This window comes from Girardinichthys multiradiatus, chromosome 13 (genome assembly GCF_021462225.1).
Source record: "Girardinichthys multiradiatus isolate DD_20200921_A chromosome 13, DD_fGirMul_XY1, whole genome shotgun sequence".
NCBI lineage: Eukaryota > Metazoa > Chordata > Actinopteri > Cyprinodontiformes > Goodeidae > Girardinichthys > Girardinichthys multiradiatus.
In genome coordinates this window covers 25730997-25754154 of record NC_061806.1, presented here as the reverse complement: position 1 = coordinate 25754154, position 23158 = coordinate 25730997, and the positions used below count along the sequence as shown (strand labels likewise).

General features: G+C 38.3%; 2 protein-coding genes across 12 annotated transcripts in view; one reads left to right on the top strand and one right to left on the bottom strand.

The window, feature by feature from the left end:
• Positions 1–5340, bottom strand: part of LOC124879563 (neurocalcin-delta B-like) — a 13575-nt gene extending 8235 nt beyond the window's left edge. The window contains exon 1 of one of the 5 annotated variants that reach the window (XM_047384216.1): positions 5195–5340. The gene's annotated coding sequence lies outside the window, so the exon portion shown is untranslated. Of the gene's footprint in view, positions 1–5136 lie in introns of all 5 variants that reach the window. The other 4 variants (XM_047384215.1, XM_047384211.1, XM_047384214.1 and 1 more) reach the window with 4 other exon arrangements.
• On the top strand, positions 5295–23158 carry zgc:136493 (uncharacterized protein LOC692276 homolog). 7 transcript variants are annotated; one of them, XM_047384206.1, is made up of 7 exons: positions 5295–5433; positions 13527–13566; positions 20214–20592; positions 21871–22042; positions 22116–22294; positions 22367–22463; positions 22587–23158. In XM_047384206.1, the coding sequence occupies exons 3-7, from the start codon at positions 20217–20219 to the stop codon at positions 22741–22743; spliced, it is 981 nt and encodes a 326-aa protein (XP_047240162.1). In that variant the 5' UTR covers positions 5295–5433; positions 13527–13566; positions 20214–20216; the 3' UTR covers positions 22744–23158. The 7 variants fall into 7 exon arrangements, with proteins under 7 accessions (XP_047240162.1, XP_047240159.1, XP_047240163.1 ...); XM_047384203.1 differs by having other exon boundaries at positions 20211–20592; XM_047384207.1 differs by lacking the exon at positions 5295–5433 and having other exon boundaries at positions 13266–13566.

The window sequence follows — 23158 nt, the reverse complement described above, 5'->3', positions numbered from 1 at the left end:
CATCAGTTCAGTTAACTGCCATGTCAAGAGACAGAAACAAGTGAACAGGAACCACTTTTACCCTAAAACCACATATTTGATCTCACTGTGGTTTCATCTCAAGGTGTGTGCAAAGAACCGAGGATGTCGGTGCAGCTTTAATTCAAACTGACTCGATACACATGGTTGAAATGTTCATACTTGGTAAAACCTGGCACATTTAACGATTTGGCTCAAATTTTAAAAAGGGTTTTAAAAACTGCATCTCTCTCAGAAAGAACAAGTTCTGGCTCCGGCCCAATTGCAGTCAAACCACCATTAAAAGAGCAGCTGCTACCCAGCATAGCTTTTGAAGCAAGGAGTGCTCACATTACAAGCTCTGTGGCAGCATGTGTTCACTGAAGTGAGCTTCAGCGGCTTCTTGAATGTCTGAGAGTAACTCCATCCACCGTGTTATTTGGTGTGAGGTCAGAGTGAGACCACTGTTGGTCCGATCCGTACCACAGAGTGGTAGGAAACCGGTTTCTGTAAAAGCTTTCTGAAGTGAGAATCACAAACGTTACAGCAACTGAAACAAGTCGAGCTTTAAGTGAAAGGAGTTTAAGTCCAACACTTGCAAGTAAGATAAAATGTAAATAAAAGAGGACATTTCTTCCACTTTCGCAGTTCAGTGGTTGCATGCAAGACAACAGAGGTGCACCGATCGACTGACCAGAGATTGCAATCGATTTGGTAAAGAACTGTAGACTAGTTCTATCAATGACCCACCAGCTGATCTATCTTTTATTTGTTTTAGTCTGCAGAGAATAAATAAACAAAGAAATAAATAAAAAGGTCAAAATCTAGAAGAAAACCAGATACTGATATCAGCCAGGATGGAGTCTATCAGTGCATCTCTAATTTTAAGTCAAATTGAACTGAAACAAAATCTGGCAAAACTGCAAATTGCATCCAGTTAGACTGAAAATAAATAGAAACTATATACTACTTCTTCACAGTTTGCATAGAGGACGATCAAGGAAATATCTTTTCCAAACGAAAAATGAAAAGTTTTAGAGGGTATTTGTGGATACTGGACATCTTTTATCTATCGCTGTCAATTATTAAAATAAACTTGGGAATCACTGACGAGACCTAAACATCGCTCATTCTTTGGACAATTAACAGTATTTCTAATCACATACTAACAACTTTCACTGTTTTATTTCCTAATTATTACTTTCCTCAGTTTGTTAAAGAAATGACAAAAATGGAATCTCCTCTTTGTGTGCGAAACCCGAGGGAGAAACTTCATCACAATTCAGCACACATCAGCTCCCATTGTGAGTCGGAGAGCTCTTTGCGTCAAAGCGCTGCAGAAAACCACAATCCTGACACTGAAGCCATTATGAGGAGTGGATGAGAACAAGATACAAAAAAATGTCACTGACGGCAGCAAGAGGAGGGAGGAGCTGCAAAACAGACTGAGCATTGGACAAACACCCAGAGAAAATTGTTGCTGATTATATGCCGAGAGCGCCGCTCATTTTTCACTGAACATCTAAATGTGTTTCTCTGCAGAATAGAATCAAAAGCAGCGGAGACGGAAATGTCAATGTGACAATTGAACATCTACCCTTGCTTTCAGTCATCTCCTGCAGAGTATGAGAGAAGACCCTCCAGCTTCCAATCCAAAACATTCTGTATCTTATCAGTTCCTAATTTCTTCTTTTAATACTCCACTATTGCTGGCTTTAACCCAAATCACTCACTCCATCTGTGTCTTTTTTTTTTTTTTAAGTAATAATACGATTAAAAGAGCCCCGACTGCCTCATTGACAAGCCAAACTACAGACTGTGCCGCCAATCTGGCCAAAAACCAAATGGAAAACACGCCCAGGCAGACAAAAATAGAAAATCTGTTCAAATTTAGCAAACATCTGTAGGAGCTCAGCATCTTGAAATGTTTGGAGAGAAGCATTCAACACCACAACGCCCATTATCTCCACTCCAACCTTGTGTCAACACCTCCGCAGGCCTTCCAAGTTTACTTCTGTTTTATTGGCACCTCGAGTTGCTGAATTACTAAAATTGCATTTAAAAAAATTAAGTTCAGATGTCACACAGCTGTGTGCCTGTGGACGTTTTTCTTTTGTTTGTTTCCTCTGTATAACAGAGCCTCTTTCTTCTCGTTTCCTGCAGCTAAAGGTTTCATCAAGATGACTAAACCTCATCCTCTTCCAACTGTAACATTTCTGTCTATTTCAGTGTGTATATCTATCTATCTCTCTCTCTCTCTATATATATATATATATATATACACACACACACACATATATATATATATATATATATATATACATACATACACCAGCTGCAATTGTAAATAAGACTGCTAGGGTTAGAAACTCAGATTTTTCATTATTAAAAGTAAAGAAAAAGGTGCAGTAGCCTTCTTTAAGCCAGCTGGTCATTAGTGCCCAGCAACACATGCAAAGAGTTAGTATGCACCCCAGAGGAAGGATTTTAGACCATAGGAATATCAATGTTTAAAAACATTCATTTTTAAAACCATAGTTTATAATAGGTAATGCCAGCCAGAAGACAAAGGTACTTTGACCAAGACTTAGCATTCTCCATCAAGACTTTTTTATAATTAGTATTACCTGAGTACCTTTTCAGTTTGTTGTGTTATGTCGTATAATACAAAAATAAGAAATGATGTTCATAGCTCTTGAAGCTTGCAAGTTGGAAAGAATAAACAAAACATCCTGTAAAGTCCAAAATCCAAGTGGGAAAGTCAGAAATTACCAGCAACCCTCAACTCAAAATCCAATATGGCTACGGTTCATATAAACCTTAGTAATAGCTACAGGAGGAGTTTATTTGCACTTCTGCAGACCCAGTACCATAAAGCATTAGCATTGCTAGCAGTAGTTAGCCGGGTCACTGAAGAAATCAGTTAGCCAATCGGGAACATGGTTACGTTGAAATCATCATCTCCAGTTCGATGTTCTGACTTTATATGAAGTAATAGTGAATGTGCTTGAACAACTGCCTGTTAGTGTTTATTAGCTCTGTATCGGAGTTCATTTGTTTTTATTTACTTTAACTGGTACGGACATTTCTTCTAAGTGCCACTAAAGGCAGCTACGGTACAATCAGTGGTACTTGTTTTCAGAGTTTAAGAACCATAGATCTGACAGGAGCAAATTCTGCATATTTTTATTATTTCAGACCAAATAGTTTTAGTTAATGTTTCCAAACATACATTTACCAGAATTCTAAGTAATGTAAGTATGTTTACTTAGATTAGAAGTAGACTCTATTTTTACCTTAAGGCAGAATGTTATGCATTGCTGTTTTTATTGATAAAACCTTATATTGTAAATTACCAAACATGGTTTCTTGGCAGAATAAGGTATTATTACAAGTTAATAAAATTATTCTAACCACTGAAATATAAAGATCATCCTGGTTTAATGGAAATATCTAAAAAACAAATTTCAATAATTGAAATAATTTAATTTGAGTCATTTTTTCATGTTTAAATGCAGGTTAAAGGACATACATTACCGCAGAATTTAGGCTTTGAAAAAGCAGCATCAGTCTTAATTTCTAACCTACAGAAATCATCCTGGTATGGGTTGAAAGCTCTTTTAATAATCCTTTAATTTACACTTTTTTTAATAAACCTTGTAGAAGCTGCTAAGCCTCACCTGCAAATGTTTGAAATCTTATCTAAAGGAGCATTTAGAAACCAGATTTGAGTGAATGACTGAATGTGCCAACTTACAACAGAACTAAAGACTCAGAATCCAGTAGATTACAAATAAAGTGACATTCATTTGCTGCGACTGCATTCTGTCAGTTTAGAGCACACACAATTTACCAGATATTCATTAGTGGGGGAAAAACATTTCCTAATTTCATAATTTGACTGGAATATTTAGTTTTAAAAAAATTCAGCCAGAATTTTCTTTTGGGGGACATGCATTTCTCATTTGGGCAACTGTGCTTTAGTGGGTGGCGCAGTTGTCTTGCAAACAGAAGGTTGTAGGTTCGATTCCAATGTGCTCCTGTCACATGTGCTCCTGGGCAAAGCGGCATTACAAATGGGTAAATGTGGCTCCAGTGTAAAACGCTTTGAGTGGTAAGTATGACTAAAAAAATAGCTTATATCAATTCATACTACAGGAAGATTACATTTATACCCTCAGATGTTATGCTAATCTTAATTTAAAAAGAATATTTTACAAATACAATCTCACAACTAAAGTCAGATTTAATGCCTCTTGCACAAACATCTCCTGTTTAAATCCTGCTCCTCGTACTCAAAATTACTCTTCTTCTGGGTGGATGACAAAGTCACAGTCGTATTCTTCATTTCGAGGGAGTGCAATGAAAATTGGCAAGCAGAGGAAACACACCTGAGAGCACAGGTTTCATCCCATAGAGGAGGTCAAAGTGCAAGATGAGTGAAAAAGGAACAAAAACATATATTCGTGCATTAAATCTGAGCACAGAAAGATACTTTTGAAGAGAATCAGTAAAATATTGAGAATGAAAATGTATAATATTGGAAATGTATGTTCTTATTCTTCTCCCATCTGTCTTAGGCACCTGAAGTGTTTAATTTGTGTAAACAACTATCTGCTTTAACTTGCACCCTGTAGAGTGAAAACAGAGTGATTGCTGCAACTCTATTGACTGAATGCATACACAATTTACCAGAGACATTCATTTGCAGGAAAGCAAATATTTCCACTCACTTGTCAAGGTGAAACCAGTGCAGTAAAAGCTACCATCTTTCTCCAGCTTTATTCCACGTACTTGACTGATGGGCTGTTAGCTGAAATGAGATACTCTCCACCTCCTGGGTTCACTATTTAAATGCAAATGCAACGGGCACCTATGTATGAGGACTTCTCTGGAGGAGCAGCTTCATCCGATTAGAAATGTAGGTGAAGGCTGAACAGCGCCTAGCGACTTATAATGCTGCAGCAGGGCAAAGTTATGGAAGAAACTGTAAGGTGTACTTAATAAAATGTACACTAGACTTTTAAACAGTGATGGAACGACGCAAAAATTTATTTTGTTCGGTTTGTAAGCTTATTTCAGCTGAGCTGTGAGTAAATAAAAGTATCAGGAAGAGGGTGGAGCAAAGCAACAACTTACCTCGCTTTTTCAGTTTTCGTTGAGGACCTCTTAAAACAATTCCTTAATAGTCCATTACCTCGAGTCAGGGAGCGGTGGCAGAGTCGGAAAACCCAGCGGGGTGAAGCTGAAGCTACAAGGGAGCTGCAATACCCGGCTGCTCACGGTCCAAACTCCAAAGCGAGGCTGACTGTTTTCTCAACCGCCGCTCACTCAGGCTCTGCTCAGCCCCGCAGCTCGTCACAGCGGCGTCACGTGGGCCAGCGGCGACCAATGGGAGGCGGCGTTGTCTTGGCAACAGGAGACGGCGCATTAATGGTGATTAACTTGAGCAGTTTGTCACTTTTTACAGAAAGTTGGTGGGTTTTCTGTCAAAAATCTTTGTTTTATTGAAGTCGTACGTAAAAAACCAAAACTGGTGTCATATCTGTGGTACATGAGATACTTAGATTATGACTTTAAGAATGTTTGAAGGTTGAAATTAGTTCAGTTTTTTGAGAAATGTTGAGTTTTTAACTCGAAATTTTAATTTGAAAATCGAAATTATGACTTTGGAGGTGTAGTTTGAGGTTTTCAGATAAAAGTAGCAGCACTTTAATACAAAATTCTCAAAAGCCTATGCAAAAAGGATGTCCTAATATAAATTATCTGAAACATTTCAGGTAATCCTAAATAATTTAATTAAGGTGTTAAAGAAATATTTAAGATTGTTTACAATCAAACGAGGTTAAACATGGTGGAATACTGTCACCTGCTTTAAATTTGTATGGTGGATAATGGTACTGTCGTTTGGCTATTATTGATGTTTGTGAAAGCATTAAGATGTTACAGAGTTTAGTATGACTTTGTGTTTCTCTCCAACTCTGTGAAAAGTGTCATGGTTGGTAAGCAGGATCGTAAATGACATCATGATGTAAACATGCAATCATTATATTACTGTTGATTATTGTCATGATAATTTGCCTTGCAGTTAACCCTCATTTTCCCCACAGCTCCGTTTTTTTGGCATCACAAGGTCCCCACCACTCTCAATGACCTTTAGCATTTTGTTGCACTGACTCCACTGTTCAATTGTTAGGATTAATTGGAATGTATGTACCTGACTTTTGTGAAGTGCCTTGAGACAACATGTGTTGTGAATTGGCACTGTATAAATAAACTGAATTGAATTGTTCACTGAAATCTTTATGAGGTGGGGACCTCAAGGTCAGGGACAGTCAATCCATCTGGTCAAAGATATTTTTGGCTTGTAGATCATTAATGCATAACACTTGAATTCTGATAGCAAATTATATAATGCATCCCATTGTCCTACGTGACTGTGTTATTGCACAAATTAATAATGCAATGATGATTAAGTTTGGATATATTGTGCAGCTCTAGTTCATATGATGCCTGTGATAGTAATGACAGTCAGTGCTTTCCAGGCGATATGTCTAAGCAAATTTGTTGGCATGCAAATTCTATATATGCACATTGATGTTAGGAGCCTCTCCTTCTAAAGTTTACTGTATATCTTTCTATGCAGTCCTGTGTGTTATTATTTACTGGGGAATTTTATGTGCACATTAAGATGGTTATTGATTATGCAATAATAACTTGCTTTGCCATTTGAAAACCATCCCTTAGCTAGAAAGTTATACAGTACAGGATAATTTACTAGATTTGCACCCTTTCATGCTAACATTATTAAACATTTTTTTAAACATTAGTTTAGTATGTATTATGAATGTCTTAATAAAAGGCAGATCTTTAGTATGGACTCCAGTTACAGTCAGTCTAAGGTTGCCATTTCAATCATTTGTACTTGCAGCCTTTATGTTCTGCTGCACCATCTGTGAAATGAGCTTACTTATTTCAGAGTATTGCAAGATGCTGCTGTTGCAAATGATGAAGATGAGAGGGCTCATTGATGATAACCACCACGCAGTCAGTGTTGGTCTGTACAGGTGTTCCTATGCAAGCACATTGAGAGGCAGCATGCCTCGGCTAAGATGATTAGTGGAAGTCAAAGCCATGATGAGCTTATTCTGCCGCTGTTCCAAGGAGCGTTTTCTTAATGGCCTTAGGAGGTACACTGAGAACCCTTCCCTCAGCAAAACCCTGGTCACACAGGTACAGTTAATCCAATGCATGCAAAAAGCATAGTATTACAGTCCCAGTGAATTTTACAGATATGTGGGTCTATGTAAGTTGAAGCACTTCTCCTTGAAAGGGTTGCCAGATTCTATGTTGATAGTTCAACAAAAAAAACATTTAGGAAGTACAAATAACTGCACATTAATTATGCATAATATGGCAACCAAATACTGTAAAATTAGTTGTAGAAGTTAGTTTGCATTCAGTTTCTGAATGTATAAAATTCAGAAAAGATTTATAGTGAGCACCTGCAAATCCAACTATGCACAGAATCGCCCAGTCAAAGTCCAGACCTAAATCTTATTGAGAATCTTTGGTGAGACCTAAACATTGATGTGACTGATCACAAACACTTGCCACACTTTTTAGGGTTTTTTGGAAGTATTTGAATAGAACATGTATGAACTTTTCATTTAACAAATATGCACTGCTTTGTGTTGCATAATGTGCCATCAATACATTGACATCTGTGGTTGCAATGTGTCAAAATGTGAACAGGCTAAATAGGTGTAAATACTCTAGCTTAATTTTGGTGCAAATTCAAGACAATATTTTGAAAAATTACACATAATATTGTTTTGAATGGATTAAATATGTCTGAGCAGACCACATTTGTGTCAGTATTTTAAAGTATAATGATTCAATTATCTTTCAGGGAGTTTTATCAAGTTGATAATCTATTCAGTCCTAACAGAGGTGAGAGCTCATCAGTGAGTTTGACCCTGAGGGAGAGGCCCTGAGTGCTGCAACCTCTGACTGATAGGTTTGCATAACATTGATTTGATTGGCTGTCAAGTTAAGAGTAAACCCCAACTCTACACTCCGACACACACACACACACATAGTTGTGAGGCCTGGTGTGTCACAGCTCAGTCTTTAAACTGGAGAGCCCATGGCTCTGCATGGGCTCTGTCATTAGGTAACAGCAGATTTAGAGGCGAAGCTGGGTGGTAGGTAAAGACTGGAGAACTCACTGAACTGGAAGGTTTAGAACCAACGGTCTCTTCTCAATGATAATCTCTTACTTAATCAGACAAAGTCAACCTATGCTGGAGAGAACAGAGTTTTGAGGTGAGCTACGTCCTTAAGCAGTCCTCTCCATGTGTGAGCATTGTTATCTTATTGAGGGAAAAGCCCTTCTTTGTTATGATCCTTGGGTGTTTGGGTTTTGGTTTTAATTTGTATTTGTGTTTTGACCACTTCTGATTTCTTAAGTATTTGCAGTATACAGTTAATTTCTCTGTGTTCATTTTTGCTAGAAATGTGTTGCCGTATTTGTTCCTTTGTGTTGAGGTTTTTAGTTTATTCTTGTGTTGTGTTCTTTTTGCATTTGGATTTATTTCTCTTAGATTATTGTCAGTCTTCTCCTTCTTGGTTTGTAGTTTCTTTGTGTCTAGTTTAGCTTACTTTGTGTTAATTATTTAACTTTCCTCAGTCTGCCTGTTTGCTTTCCTCCATAGCTGTTCCTAATTCCCTGATTAATTCACTTGCATTCTGTGTCATTCTCCACTCTTCCCTCAGTATTTAAACTCCTGGTTTTTCATTTTCTGGATTCTCCTGTTACTCTGTCCATTACATTGCCTGTACTCCATGACCTGTTCTTTTTGTGATTCCCCCTGAAAGTTCCTCTTTTGTTCATTATTAAAGAACTCTGTTTGCCACAGTCAGTCTCTGCACTTGGATCCTTTACAAACCCCAACATGACATTTGTGGCAAACATCGCACATTAGCCACAGTGAAATTCATGGGTAGTGCTGTGTTTGATTTGTCTCAGAAGTTGAATGTGGAACCGCCATCACACCAAGGTGAAGCAAATTCTAGATGTAAGTCAGAAAACCAGTGGGATTTGCCCATTTTTGTGCTGCTAACCTCTTTACGCAAAGCCAATAGCAATACATTTCTTTACCTTTGGATTTAAACACTAAAAGAACATTATCACAAATGGAGACTTAAAATTACTTTCTGTACCATTGGTTTAATGAGATGCAAATCATAAAAAGTACAAATAAGCAGTTAAGTCTTCCAATTATCAGTGTTTTATATGCTTGGTGGCCATATTGAATTTGCTTGGTATCATTCAACTTTCCGACTGCTAAATAAAACATAAAATTAAGGTGTACCATGATGCATTGTTGGTGTTGACTGCTAGATGAGTTACAGATTTTTCTTTCTAACAGAAACTTGGCCGAAACAATTAAACTTTAAGGCCATTTTATTAGGTACACCTTGCTGGTAAAGGTTCGGTTCATATTCACATGATCACACAGTTGCTGCAGATTTGTCAATTGTACAACTATGATCTGAATCTTCTGTTCCACCACATCCTAAATGTGCCTACTGGAAGCATCTAGCAGAAGATGGGTCAACTGTGGTCATAATGGATTGGGCATGGTCAGTAACAATACTCAGGTAGGCATTTAAACACAGCTCAATTGGTGTTCAGAAGCCTAAAGTGTGCCAAGTGAATAGTCCCCACACCATTGCATCACCACCACCAGCAGCCAGACAGGATGGAGCCATGCTTTCGTGATGTTTACACTAACTCAGTTTCTACCATTTGAATGTCACAGCTGAATTTGGGAATTTTTGGACGTGGGAATGATTTTCCAGTCTATTTTTGTAATATTTTGGTGAGCCTGTTTAACTGTAGCCTCAGTTATTCAACAGTGATCCAATCACACTGGCAGTGTTTGTAGAATACAACCAGTACTAACCTGAAGATACTGCAGCTCCTTCAGTATTGCTGACAGCCTTTTGGCCTCCTCTATCTGTTTCACATTCATCTTTTAATCAATTTTAGAGAAAGCTACCATTTTTGTAATGTCCAAGTGGTCCTACATTTGTTCTAATTAAGAAACAGTTCTTGAAGGAATGGTGCCCTGGGCAAGCCCCTCCTTGTGCCACCCTGAAACCAATTAAAACACAAGCAATTATCTGAGATTCTCAGTGGGAGAGGATGCAGTCCCACAGATAGCACATACCGTAGTCTTGCTATTTACAGCAACAAGCAGGGGAAGCATGCTTTACTGCACACCATTGAAAACAAAGGAAAACTTGTTTAGAGCCAAACTGACAGATAAGTAATATTTTATTATCTGGTGCTTGCACACATTTTTAGTAATGATTTTGAACACATTACATTTTTTACAAAAGGTGTTATATCGCACCTTTTAATATTTAGGACACTCTTCTTATGGTAAAATATAAAAATATAAAATTAACTGATTTAATGTTGGAAGAAAAAAATAAATATTCTGAAATACTTATTTACTTTAGAGAAAAGAACAAGATAAAAAGGGACTATATTAAAAGCAAACTTCTATTTATTATTATGTATTGGAAAAGAAGAGATTCTAGTCTTTTTGAAAAAAAGAGAATGTTATCTGTTGTGTCCTGAAACCGAGGCTTAGTTAAGCAGATAATACACCACAAAATCAGTATATTCAGTGCATCCGGAAACTTGTTCCACATTTAGTTATGTTACAGCCTTGTTCCAAATCGTATTAAAATCATCTCTTTCCTCTAAGTTCTCCACACAACACCCCTTTATGGCGATGTTTGAGATTGTTGCAAATTTATTACAAATAGAAAACTAAGAAATCACATTTATGTAAGTATTCACAGCCTTTACTTTATTGATCCACCTTTGGCAGCAATTACAGCCTCAAGTTTTATTGAATATGATGCCACAAGCTTAGCACAGATATCCTTAGGCAGTTTCACCCATTCTTCTTTGCAGTACATCTCAGGTTTCACGAGGTTGGATGGGAGACATCTGTGCACAGCCATTTTCGACATCTCTACAGAGATGTTCAATCGGATTCAAGTGTGGACTCTGGCTTGGCCATTCCAGTACATCTCAGTGGTTCTGAAGCCACTCCTTTGAGATCTTGGCCGTGTGGTTTGGGTTGTTGTCCTGCTGAAAAATGGACCGTTGCCCCAGTATGAGGTCAAAAGTGCTTTGGAGCAGGTTTTCACCCAGGATGTCTCAGTAGATTGCTGCATTGATCTTTCTCTCTATCCTGTCCGCCAGTGTCATACTGGGTTATTGTGTGTAGAATTTTGCATTGTTTTATTGTTATTTGCTCAGAGGTTGCTTGGAAGGTTGGCTTCATGGTGCAGTTAAGCTGAGTCAGGAAGGGCCTGTGAACTCACGTCAGCAGTCCATTACAGAGTTTATTCAAGGACTATTACAGTCGTTACCTATAGAATTGTTACACCTCAGGAGATGAGATGATTCATACCAAAATATGAGCAGTATTCTCATATTTCAAGTCACAGAGTGGTTCTTTGGACAGACAGCAATAAACTGGTGCTTTAATCATCTTTTAAATAAAAACTCTACAATCTGTTCCAGATGTGGCACAGCAATTCTTTCTTCATTAGATCTCAAAATGCAGTGTAATGAAACAGAGATATCATTGTTGCATGTACTAGATGAGTCAGCTCTTTGCTCAAACACTCCCTGCTGTTGCAGGCTGCAGCAGATGGAGGCTTGGGTGGAGATCTGAATTGGCTTAGTGAACGCATTAATGACTCCTGGCCAGTTCAAGTTTATAGCCTTTGTCACGGGGCGGTACATCTTGAGATGAGGAGCCGCTGGAGATACTTAAAGAGCTAAAATAGAAGGTGAGGACAAGTGAGGTGGAGGGAGGTGGAGATAGAGAAGAGTGGGATGAGAGGAGAAAAAATGGAGATGAGTAAAAAGGAGAAGGGAGGTGGAGGGATTATGCAACAGTTAAAAGCAGGTAAGCCATCGATCAGCACACATGGCCTTCCTTAATGCTCTAACACATGCATGCACACTCAGGGAATCACATCAACATTGACTCCTCTATCATATTTCCACCCACTGTGCACAATGGACTCAGTATATGCAACTTCTTATAAAAGAATTGGTGCTGTGACCCTACAGAAGCTTCTCCAACTAGAGCCTCAATGTGGGTCATTAAACACCAAGCAAGGGGTTTAAACACAATCTACAGAAATCAAATTTAATTCTGACTACTAAAAGCCTATTTTTGCTGTTCTGTGGTTTTCAGTAACCTCTTATTTAGTATACAGCATAAGCTTTATTGATCTCATTTTCAAAGACTGAACATGCACACGTTGACATTTTATCCAAAAATGCTGCCATGCATTTTTAACACCAAGACTTCATTTGCATTTATAAAGTTTCATTTCAATAAACACACTTAACATTAAATTTAAGATAACAAACCTTTTCACGGCCTTAGTCAGCCAATTCTGATATGTGCAATATGGCTCAGTGCGTTGGGCAACATTGCCTAAGGGACGCTATGAGCACAAAAAAACTAGTTAGTTGTCAAATGTGTTTTCTTTTGCTTATTTGTATGTTCAGGTCATTATTTTTATAAGTAAAAACACACAAAATAAAGCATGTTGAATGTTCTTTTTTAGCATTAGGTCCACCTTAGACTGAAACAAGCATAAAGAGCAAAATAAATTATTATGTTGAATAATACTACTCTTGTAAATGTAACACACAAGTCTTTTAGAGTTTCATTAATATAAAGAAAAAGGCCAAGGTAGAGATTGTGCTGTCCCCAAGATAATGTGTTACTGCCACCTAGTGGGAAGTGAGAATTATTTTTAAGGAGGACATTTTGCTGATTTCTCCTAATCATTTATTAGCTTCTTTTTCTTACTGCACATTCAACAACACAAGTGTTTTGTTTTTATTTTGGTTTTGCAAAATCTGCAATGGCTAAATACTAAGCAGGTATTATCTGTTACAGCATAGTTATTATGCAGCTTGTGATTATAATTAGAATTTGCTTTAATGCCTCTTCATTGTTATAATAATGGAATTCAATTCTTGTCCTTTTGATGCCTGTTTTTGACACCTCAATCCTTTAAACATATTGACTCTGTCAAAGCCAGCTGCTTTACTGCTACATTTCTCCAATGCGGATAATTGATTCCTAGCTTGAAGAAACTGACTTACTAGAAAACATAAAAAACTAACAACCTTAAAAGAAGTGTAATAAGGCGTGAGTACTGTCTCTTTAAAGACAGTGAGTTAGCTGATGACCTTTGATCATTTTTTTTGTTCTCCTACAACCACCCTGAAGCTTCTGTTTGTTCAGTCACTGAGTTTAATGGGTTCTTTCTGTTCCTATTCCAAGGAGGAGATAGTTCACTCTGTGGCCTCCAGCCCCAGCCCAGTTAAAGATACAACTTACACATTCTCAAAATCAGGTTACATTTTATCTCAGATCTTTTAACTAATGCCTCTTTGTTCTCCACAGTCAGAAATCAGCAGAGCTGAGAGCAACTCCTTCTGAAAAGGTGAGAGCAGCGCTGACTCTACAAGAACTGATATATATTTTTTAACCTTCTCGAAGTATATTAGTTATACAGTATGTGCTCATGTATTTTCTCTTTGAAGATCAGGATGTGGACTGTGAATAAATATCATACCAGAGGAGTTGTTCATTCTACTACATGTGATCTGGGGATTTTATTTGAATGCATTTTTTTAATTTAATGTGCACTGCACACATAGCCATGCTTGTCTTTTGCACATCATTTGTCTTTAGTTTTTCCATTAGGCCTGCTTATTAATTACTATTTTATTTTATCAATACTAACCAGTTAGAATGCAATGTCTCCAAGAACTACGGTGTGTAACAAAACTCTGGGCTGCAGCACCAACATCTAGGCTTCTTTAAGCAATAAAGCTGCACAGATCTGAGAACACACAGCAAAAAAAATAGGTATTTCTCTTTCTCTTAAACATGCAGGATTTATATTTTCAGTATTTCAGGTTTTTTTTTTATATATCATAATTAGAGAGAGTACCTATTTGAGTCAGATTTAGACACGATATAAATCTTAAAATTTATTTTTTTTATGATTTTCTACTAAATCAGTTATATGGATTCTATTATTATTATTATTGTTGATTAACCCCTTAACTACTATTATCTCCATTGATTGTACTGTAAGAAACATGTCTTTGCCTACGACAATGACAAATAACTAATTGTGTTCTTCATATGTCGTGTGTTGCAAAGTATTCATACCTCTTGAATTTTTTTGCATTTTACCACGTTACAACCACAAACTAGTTTTATTTTATTAACATTTATTTTGATAGAGAGTCAATACTTTATAGAACCACATTTCGTTGCAGCTGCAAATCTTGTACTGTTAGTCTCTGCTAGCTTTGCACATCTGGAGACTGAAATTTTTTGATCTGTCAGACTAGACGGAGCACGTCTGTGAACTTACATTTTAAAGTTTTGCCACAAATTCTGAATTGGATTCAATTCTGGCGTTTGACTGGGCAGCTCTAACACATACAAATGCTTTGATCTAAATCAGTCTAATGTAGCACTGGCTCTATATCTAGGGAGTTTTGTCCACCAGTAAATTGAACATCTTCAGTACTATTAGGTTTTTACAGCCGTCAACAGATTTTTCTTCCAGCATTGCCCTGTAGCTCCATCCCTGTGCTTTCCTGCCCCTGCTGAAAAGGAAGGGGGTAATGTGTTCAGGATGATGTCCAGTATTGGGTTTCTACCACTCATAATGTTTTGAAAGCACCTTGTTCACTAATGTTCTCTGACAAATCACTGAGGCCTTCACAGAATGGCAGGATTTATGCTGAATATAAATTACACATAGGTGGAGTCAGTTTTTTAAATAATGTCTTCCCAAGGTAATGGGTCACACTATATTTTATTTAGACCTATCAGAGTATAGGGAGATTAATACAAATGCATGACACAATTATTTTAATTGTTTTATATGTAAAACAATTTCAAACCATATATCGATGCTATTTTTCCACTTCACAGATATGCACTACTTTGTGTTTGTCTATGACATAAAATCCAAATAAAGGGGATTATACAGGGGTTGGACAATGACACTGAAACACCTGTCATTTTAGTGAGGGAGGTTTCATGGCTAAATTGGACCAGCCTGGTAGCCAGTCTTCATTGATTGCACATTGCACCAGTAAGAGCAGAGTGTGAAGGTTCAATTAGCAGGGTAAGAGCACAGTTTTGCTCAAAATATTGAAATGCACACAACATTATGGGTGACATACCAGAGTTCAAAAGAGGACAAATTGTTGGTGCACGTCTTGCTGGCGCATCTGTGACCAAGACAGCCAGTCTTTGTGATGTATCAAGAGCCACGGTATCCAGGGTAATGTCAGCATACCACCAAGAAGGACGAACCACATCCAACAGGATTAACTGTGGACGCAAGAGGAAGCTGTCTGAAAGGGATTTTCGGGTGCTAACCCGGATTGTATCCAAAAAACATAAAACCACGGCTGCCCAAATCACGGCAGAATTAAATGTGCACCTCAACTCTCCAGTTTCCACCAGAACTGTCCGTCAGGAACTCCACAGGGTCAATATACACGGCCAGGCTGCTATAGCCAAACCTTTGGTCACTCATGCCAATGCCAAACGTCGGTTTCAATGGTGCAAGGAGTGCAAATCTGCACAGTCACCAGATCTAAATATTATTGAGCCACTTTGGGGTGTTTTGGAGGAGCGAATCAGGAAAAGATTTCCTCCACCAGTATCACGTAGTGACCTGGCCACTATCCTGCAAGAAAAATGGCTTAAAATCCCTCTGACCACTGTACAGGACTTGTATATGTTATTCCCAAGACGCATTGACGCTGTATTGGCTGCAAAAGGAGGCCCTACACCATACTAATAAATTATTGTGGTCTAAAACCAGGTGTTTCAGTTTCATTGTCCAACCCCTGTAGTATATGGTTCCAATGTGAGAAAATGTGAAAATAACTCAGAGTATAAAGGAGATGATTGTAGATTTTAATAGAAACAGGAATAAGTCAAAAACTATTTTCATCATGGGAGAAGAAGTGGAGGTGGTGGAGGAGTATAAATACCTCAGTGTTCACCTGGACAACAGACTAGAGTGGAGATGCAACTGTGAAGCCATCTACAAGAAGGGACAGAGCAGACTGTACTTCTTGAGGAAGCTTAGGTCCTTTGGTGTTTGCAGCAAGATGCTGCATATCTTCTATAAGTCTGTTGTGGAGAGTGTGATCTCTTCTACCATCATCTGCTGGGGAAGCAGCATCAGAGCCAGGGACTTAAAAAAGCTCAACAAGCTGATAAAGAAGGCTGGCTCTGTTCTGGGGACTCCTCTAGAACCTCTGGAGATTATTGTGGAAAGAAGGATTCTTCATAAAATGAAGAACATTATGGAGAACCCTGAGCATCCTCTTCGTGAGACTGTCCTACAACAACAGAGTGTCTTCAGTCAGAGGCTTCTTCAGATCTGCTGTAAGACGGAGCGCTACAGGAGATCCTTCCTGCCCACAGCCATCAGCATCTACAACGGCTCTTTGAGGAAATCTACATAATATGAGCTATAACAACATTTAATTTCACTTTGGGATTAATAAAGTATTTTTGAAGTGAATTGAATTGAAATTATTTTACACATGAAGGGCATCTGCACTCATTTACCGAAAACATTAAGCTACAAAAACTGAAGTTTGCTGAAAACTTTTCAATTTCAGGAGCAAAGTGTCCTGAAAAACACTGGCCTTGTTTCAAAGACTACAAGGATGGCATCCAAGTAAGTTTAGTGTTTTAAATGGTAAACTCAGGTTAGCCCAGTAATGTAATTCAGTCAACCCACTTTCTCCTGTTCAGAGTCTTGGGTTGAAATGGGATACAGCTCCCTGGTCCAACACCGAGATCATAGGTCAACTATTATTTTGAGATATTCATCTGATGTTAATGAATAATGATCCAGTTTTACAAAGCGTGGCAATTTAAATCCTAACCTACAATTAAATTATGCCCAAAAGATTCATTTACTGCTCTTTTGAGCTCTTAGTAATGTATCATTTGAAAAATTTAAAGTAATTTATATATGGCCCCTATGGACACTATTTCATGTGAAATAAAATAAAAACTGAGATTCAAGTTATGTAACTAAATAACCAAAGCATAAGAAAATACAATGTTATTTAAAAAACATGTGATTTTGAATGATGAAAACATTAACACACACCCAAAAGGATTTCCACTTCAAATGGTTAATATTTAACAGGCATATCGTATCAGATGCACACTGTTATACTTCAGACATTAAGTTTGGTGCGCTCCCTCCTATTAAAGTTAGAGTGAACACCTTGGTGAGATCCCGATAGCTGTCTAAGTACAGGATTTCTGGAATGATGTTCTTTGTACAGATGAGTCTACAACTGAAATATCTGAACATTAGAACAGAATACATGTTTAGCATAAACCAAAATGTAGAGCTGCAGGTGTCATGGCCTGGGGATGTTTTGCTGTAGCAGGATCTGGTAAGCTTACCGCTAAAGAGTCCACAATGATTATACCTTGTTTCAGAGGGTGACAAATAAATGACCAGTAAATCCACCATGGGCTGGCTGAAGGTTAAGAAATGGAAAGTTCTGGAATGGCCAAGTCAAAGCCCAGAGCTGAAATGTGACTTTTCCTGCACAAAACCCTTCAAACATCTTACAGCTGAAAGTGAAGAGAAGGGCAAATCTTCCTCCGATCGATGTCAGAGACTGGTAGAGGACTACAAGAAGGATGTCACTGGGGTTATTGCAACCAAAAGCGAGCAACATTAGCTATTAGGTGGAAGGGTGTCCTGAATCACATTTTGTTGATAAATTTTGTTTACTGAGTTAACAAAGGTTATTTTTTTGTGTACTTTAATCCAAATCACCTCCCTTTTTTGAGATACATAAAACCAAGATCAGACATCAATATGTGCACCAACTCTTTGAATTCAGGCAGACAATACAAGACTGTTGAAACAGACTCTGCAGTTACACAGGGGCTATCACCACAACAAATACTGTTTTAAACTCTATTAAAAATAACAGCTTGTTTTATTATTGTCAATTAGATCGGTCATTTATTTCTCACCTACTTTTAGACTGTTTCTAAGAATAGAGTCGAAATGAGCTTCCACGGTGTAGCTGCACAATGACAATAAAATTCACTTTGAATCTAATCACTGGTCATGCAAAATTGGCAAAAGTTAGTTGTATTAGAAGAAATACTTGTATTGTTTCTACTATGGTTTGTTTTAAAGCTTTTATTTTGAAGCCCTTTAAAAACTTATTTGATAGTTCTTCCTGGTTAAAGGGCAGACAGGAAGTCAGAACAGTAGTCACTTGTGAGTATGTTCTGGCTGTTCTCAGTTTTGTTATTTAGTTTTCTCATCAGCACTCAAGTATATGTCACCAGTTATTATTTTTACATCAAGGAAGAAGAAAGATTAACTCATATTATTTCATTCAGTGCAGGTATAGAGATTAATTATAAATTAATGAGAGCTGAGAGAATCTATTTTGGCCTCATGTACATTATATAGGCACTAATAATTATTAATGATTAGTTGCTTCATCATGCATAGATACACTTATGTCTTAAAAGGCTCTGATATTTAAGGATTACCTTCCTTGTATTATGAAGATTACATTCTTACCATTAAACCAGCTCAGATCTGTTCAGGCATGCATATCACAAACATGTTCTGGGTTGACTTTACAACTTTCTATCGAGCTATATGTCAGTTCAGGTTGGAGGTCAGTGTGGTTCAGCAATTTTATAGGCCTGAAGCTGCATATGCATAAAAACCCCAACACTTTTCCGTCATTGTCAACATCAAGACATCAGCTGTTTATGCTGGATATGTCTTCACTGAGACAGAGTGGTCCAGCCTTCTGTTTACCAGCACATCACAATACCCTGAGAATCTTTCAGGTTTATGTACAGTGTTTTATAAGCCTTACTGGTTAGTCTTTATCATTGTTGCTCAGATCCTTATGATGTGAATGACCCACCAATCCACAGCTGGAACCAGATGTTGTTATACACTGAGAAAACACTGTCCGGCATTCATTCAGACTACTCATTTCCTATCTCTGTTCAGCTAGATTTACCAAAATTTTAAAAAAGCACCAGATTACCGAGATATACTTTTATTACTATTGAGAAATTTAAATGTTAACTTTCACTGAAAATACTATACATTTAAATAACTGATAACTGTGCTAGAGATTTCGTTTCAGAGCTCATCATGTTTACTACCTAATACTAGCATTCGGTGTTCTGACAGCCCAAGGAAAGAAAGCTGTTTCTCAACCTGGTTTTTAAACATATGTACCTCCTGCATTTGAGGCACAGGTGTTCAACTTCAGGGCATGAGGTAGAACAGCTGCAGACACTGCCTGCTCACGACGTCCTCCAGAGTAGGTAGGGGGCAGCCGATGATCTTTTGTGCCGTCTAAATGACCCACTGCCCGTCTGTTTGTGAGGACTCCCTATGTGGTGCTGGGATAGAAAGCCACCAACAGTTTCTTGTTACCTGTGGACAAAAAAAATCCCTGATCAAGACACTGGTGGGGTGGCCTAATGTTGATCAACTTGATTCTAGGAAGAATGGTGCTGAATGCTGAACTGTAATTAATAATCCTGATGTCCCTTCCTGGCTATTCGAGGTGCCTAATTGTGTGAAGAGGTGTGGCGCTGGTGTCTTCTGTCAATTTGTTTGCCCTGTAGTCAAACTAATAAGGGTCCAGGTTCTGTAGGAGGCCATCCTTTATATGCTTTAGGATGAGCCGTTCAATGCATTTAACGACTACAATGTTTGTTGTCGTCAAGGAAAGTAAAGGAATCATGGTTTCCGCCTTCAGGTACAGGAGGGATGATGGTCTGAGTCCTTTGTCATGTCTCTGCTCGTCTCTTGGTCTCACAAGGAGTGGTTTTAATTTTTTTAACCTTTGCATTAAATAAAAAAGATATAATTTTCTCTTCCAACTGTCTGACTGAAACAGTCTGTGTAAGTGGGAGTTGTCAAAGCATGGTGGTGGCAGCATCATTCTTTGGGATGTTTAAATACCAGAGGTCATGGTCAGAATATTTTTAAATGTTTGCTTATCTCAGCAGGTGATGGCAGAGGACAAACCATGGGTACTGATCTCTGAGGTGGGAGGCGAGGGTTTTCATGAGGACGTTGTCGACATCTTGAAACAGCACTTCCACCTCATCTGCCTCAAGGAATTTTTAAAAAACCCGGTCCTGCATGGCCCTAAAATCCAAGCCATGCTTATGTGGAACTGCAGTCCTGCACCCGAGCCTTCCCTGCTGAGCTGCCTGCCTTCGCTGAAGGTGGTCGCCAACGGAGGAGTGGGCATCGACCACCTGGATGTGCCGTACATCAACAGCCTCGGTGTGAAGGTCGCCAACACTCCTGGTGTGGTGAGCGATGCCACTGCAGATATGGCCATGGCTCTCCTTCTGGCTTCAGCACGGATGATTGTGGAGGGTGAGACCAGCTGGACTAAAACTGTAAAGTTATTTTAAACACATTCCCCACTTATCATTATCTCACTGGTAATATACTTCCTGCTGTACAGCTTACTTTAGTCCAGGGCAGATAGATCCACTCATCATGGGCAAGAATATCATAATAATTATGGACTTGTAATGATTTGTTTAGCCATTTTTTTCCAGGATGGGATGACTGTAGAGTAAATATCTTCAATGGATTTTAACAGCAAGACCTGAGTGCACGAATCTGAAATAATTGCCAGATCTCTAAATCACACAGGGTCAGAATGATACAAAAACAGATTTAAATATATAGATATATAACTAACTATGCTCTTAAGATATATATTTGGGTATATATTTGGGGTAAATGTCCTGTTAAAGCATAAATAGGGTCCTGGGTTTAATCATCTGACCCAAACTGTCATCCATGGTAGAAAGGAAAAGGTTCAAGCCTGCCATTAACAGAAAACTGCTAGAACACCAGTCTCACTCTCCACAGTTAAGTTGTCAATAACTAGGAGGGTCTAGCCCAAGTAAGTGGCTTACAGTCTAGCTCAGCTCCCTCAATCTCATTTAAGGTTTTCAGACAATCTATTGATCTAGAGAAAGGTTTTATGTGCCGGAGGGAATAAAATTGAGCTGTTTGGATACAATGTCTATGTAGAAATCAAGGCTTGGATTTCAGTTGAAGGAACACTGTACCAACAATGAAGAATGATAGTGGCTGCATCATGCTGTGTGGTGGTCTCACTACCAACAGGTGTATTGTACAGTGAATAAAATACTGTAGATGAGCTTGATGGATGAAACCTGGGCAAAACTGGGTGTTCCAACAGGGCAATCATCCGAAATACTCATCAAAACTAGCTTGTCTAAAGGTGTGAGTATAAGCTTTTAAAAATGGCCATGGCCCAACCCTGCCAAGAATATTGGTCAAACATTCAGCCAGTTGTGTCAGAAGCTTGTTGATGGCTACAATAGATAACTTGTCAATGGACATTTACCCAAACATTAATGGTAGTATGTATAATTTTTACCTTATCTGGATTATTATTTATTGGAGATATTTGCTCTACCAACAATCCACAATCTAATTATCTAATGATAATTATCTAATTATCCTAATTAGATAATTATGTTAAATAATTAAAAGCCCAAAATCAAACTTAAACTTCTGACCACAACTGTTTGTTTCTGCCAATCCCTCCTTTATTCAAAGATAATCTGAGAATTTGGGAACGTTTTTTTTGTTTTGTTTCTGTCTTTATAGGTCACCTGATATCAGTTGATTCTAAGACCACCCAAGTACCACAAAGCCTTATGGGAGTTGAAGTCACAGGGTCGACTCTGGGGATCATTGGAATGGGACACATTGGGTACAAAGTTGCGCAGAGAAGCAAAGGTTTCAACATGAGGATCCTTTACCACAACAGAAACAGAAGGTTACCTTTTGACCTGCAATATGGTACCCCAAGAAATGGAGATAGTTCATGTAGTAAGATCCCTGTTTTTTAGGAGTGTTGAAGATGAGCAGGCAGTCGGGGCAAGTTACTGTGAGAAACTGGATGACCTGCTGAATGAGTCCGACTTTGTCGTGCTGGTGGTGAACCTGACCCCCGAGACCACTGGCCTTATAAGCCACAGAGAGCTGTCACTCATGAAACCCACAGCAACACTCATAAATGTCAGCAGAGGTATGGAAACACCCTTTTCCTAGACTTTAATTCATAAGCTCTCCTATAATATTAAGTCATTTTATGCTTCAGGTCTGGTTGTGGATCAGGACGCTCTTGTCAAAGCTCTGAAGTCTGGAACGATCCGAGCTGCAGCTTTAGATGTGACTCACCCTGAACCTTTACCCAGGTACCCTCTTAAACACCCCTCTTCTTCTGTTTACACATATTTTCTTGGTTCTTTCTTACAAATGACCAAAGTGTTAACAGTTAGAGAACGCAAAAATGAACATCATCTGCTTGGTTTGTGCAGGGATCATCCGCTCCTCAGCCTCCCGAATGTGCTGATAACACCCCACACTGGGACCAACACTCATGCAACGATAAGAAAGATGGTGCACCTGATGGTAGACAACGCTTTAGCAGCAGTAAAAGGGTTACCTCTTCCTAATGAAGTTAAAACAAAATAACTTTCTCTTCTGGCAACAGGATGAAGGAAGTATTGTTTTTCTTTCCTCTTCACTTGCAACTTTCACACGTTGACATCGATTCTTGGACGTTTTGAGCTGCAACCACTTCAACATCCTGTCAGTTTAAGCCCTGTAGATACCCTGGAAGACATTTATGGGTAGCAAGCATTACTACTCTTATACTTAACTTAGTTAACTTAGTAACTTGTGCTCCATAAAGCAGGCACAGTAATTCTACTGTATTTTCTTTTATAGTCTTTTAATCATTAACTTTAATGTCAAACAACATCAAAGGTCTTCATTTTACTATTTCAATGCATAGCATTTCCCTTGCAATGTGATTTAAGTGAGTGCACATTGGTGTTCCAGGTTTTGTTGAATTACCGGTAATACTATCATTAAATCTATACTTTTC

Coding starts and splice junctions, on each gene's coding strand:
- zgc:136493 (XM_047384206.1), top strand. CDS start 20,217: ATGGCAGAGGACAAACCATGGGTACTGATCTCTGAGGTGGGAGGCGAG. Junction 20,593..21,870: donor AGCACGGATGATTGTGGAGG/GTGAGACCAGCT, acceptor CTGTCTTTATAG/GTCACCTGATATCAGTTGAT. Junction 22,295..22,366: donor ACTCATAAATGTCAGCAGAG/GTATGGAAACAC, acceptor TTTATGCTTCAG/GTCTGGTTGTGGATCAGGAC.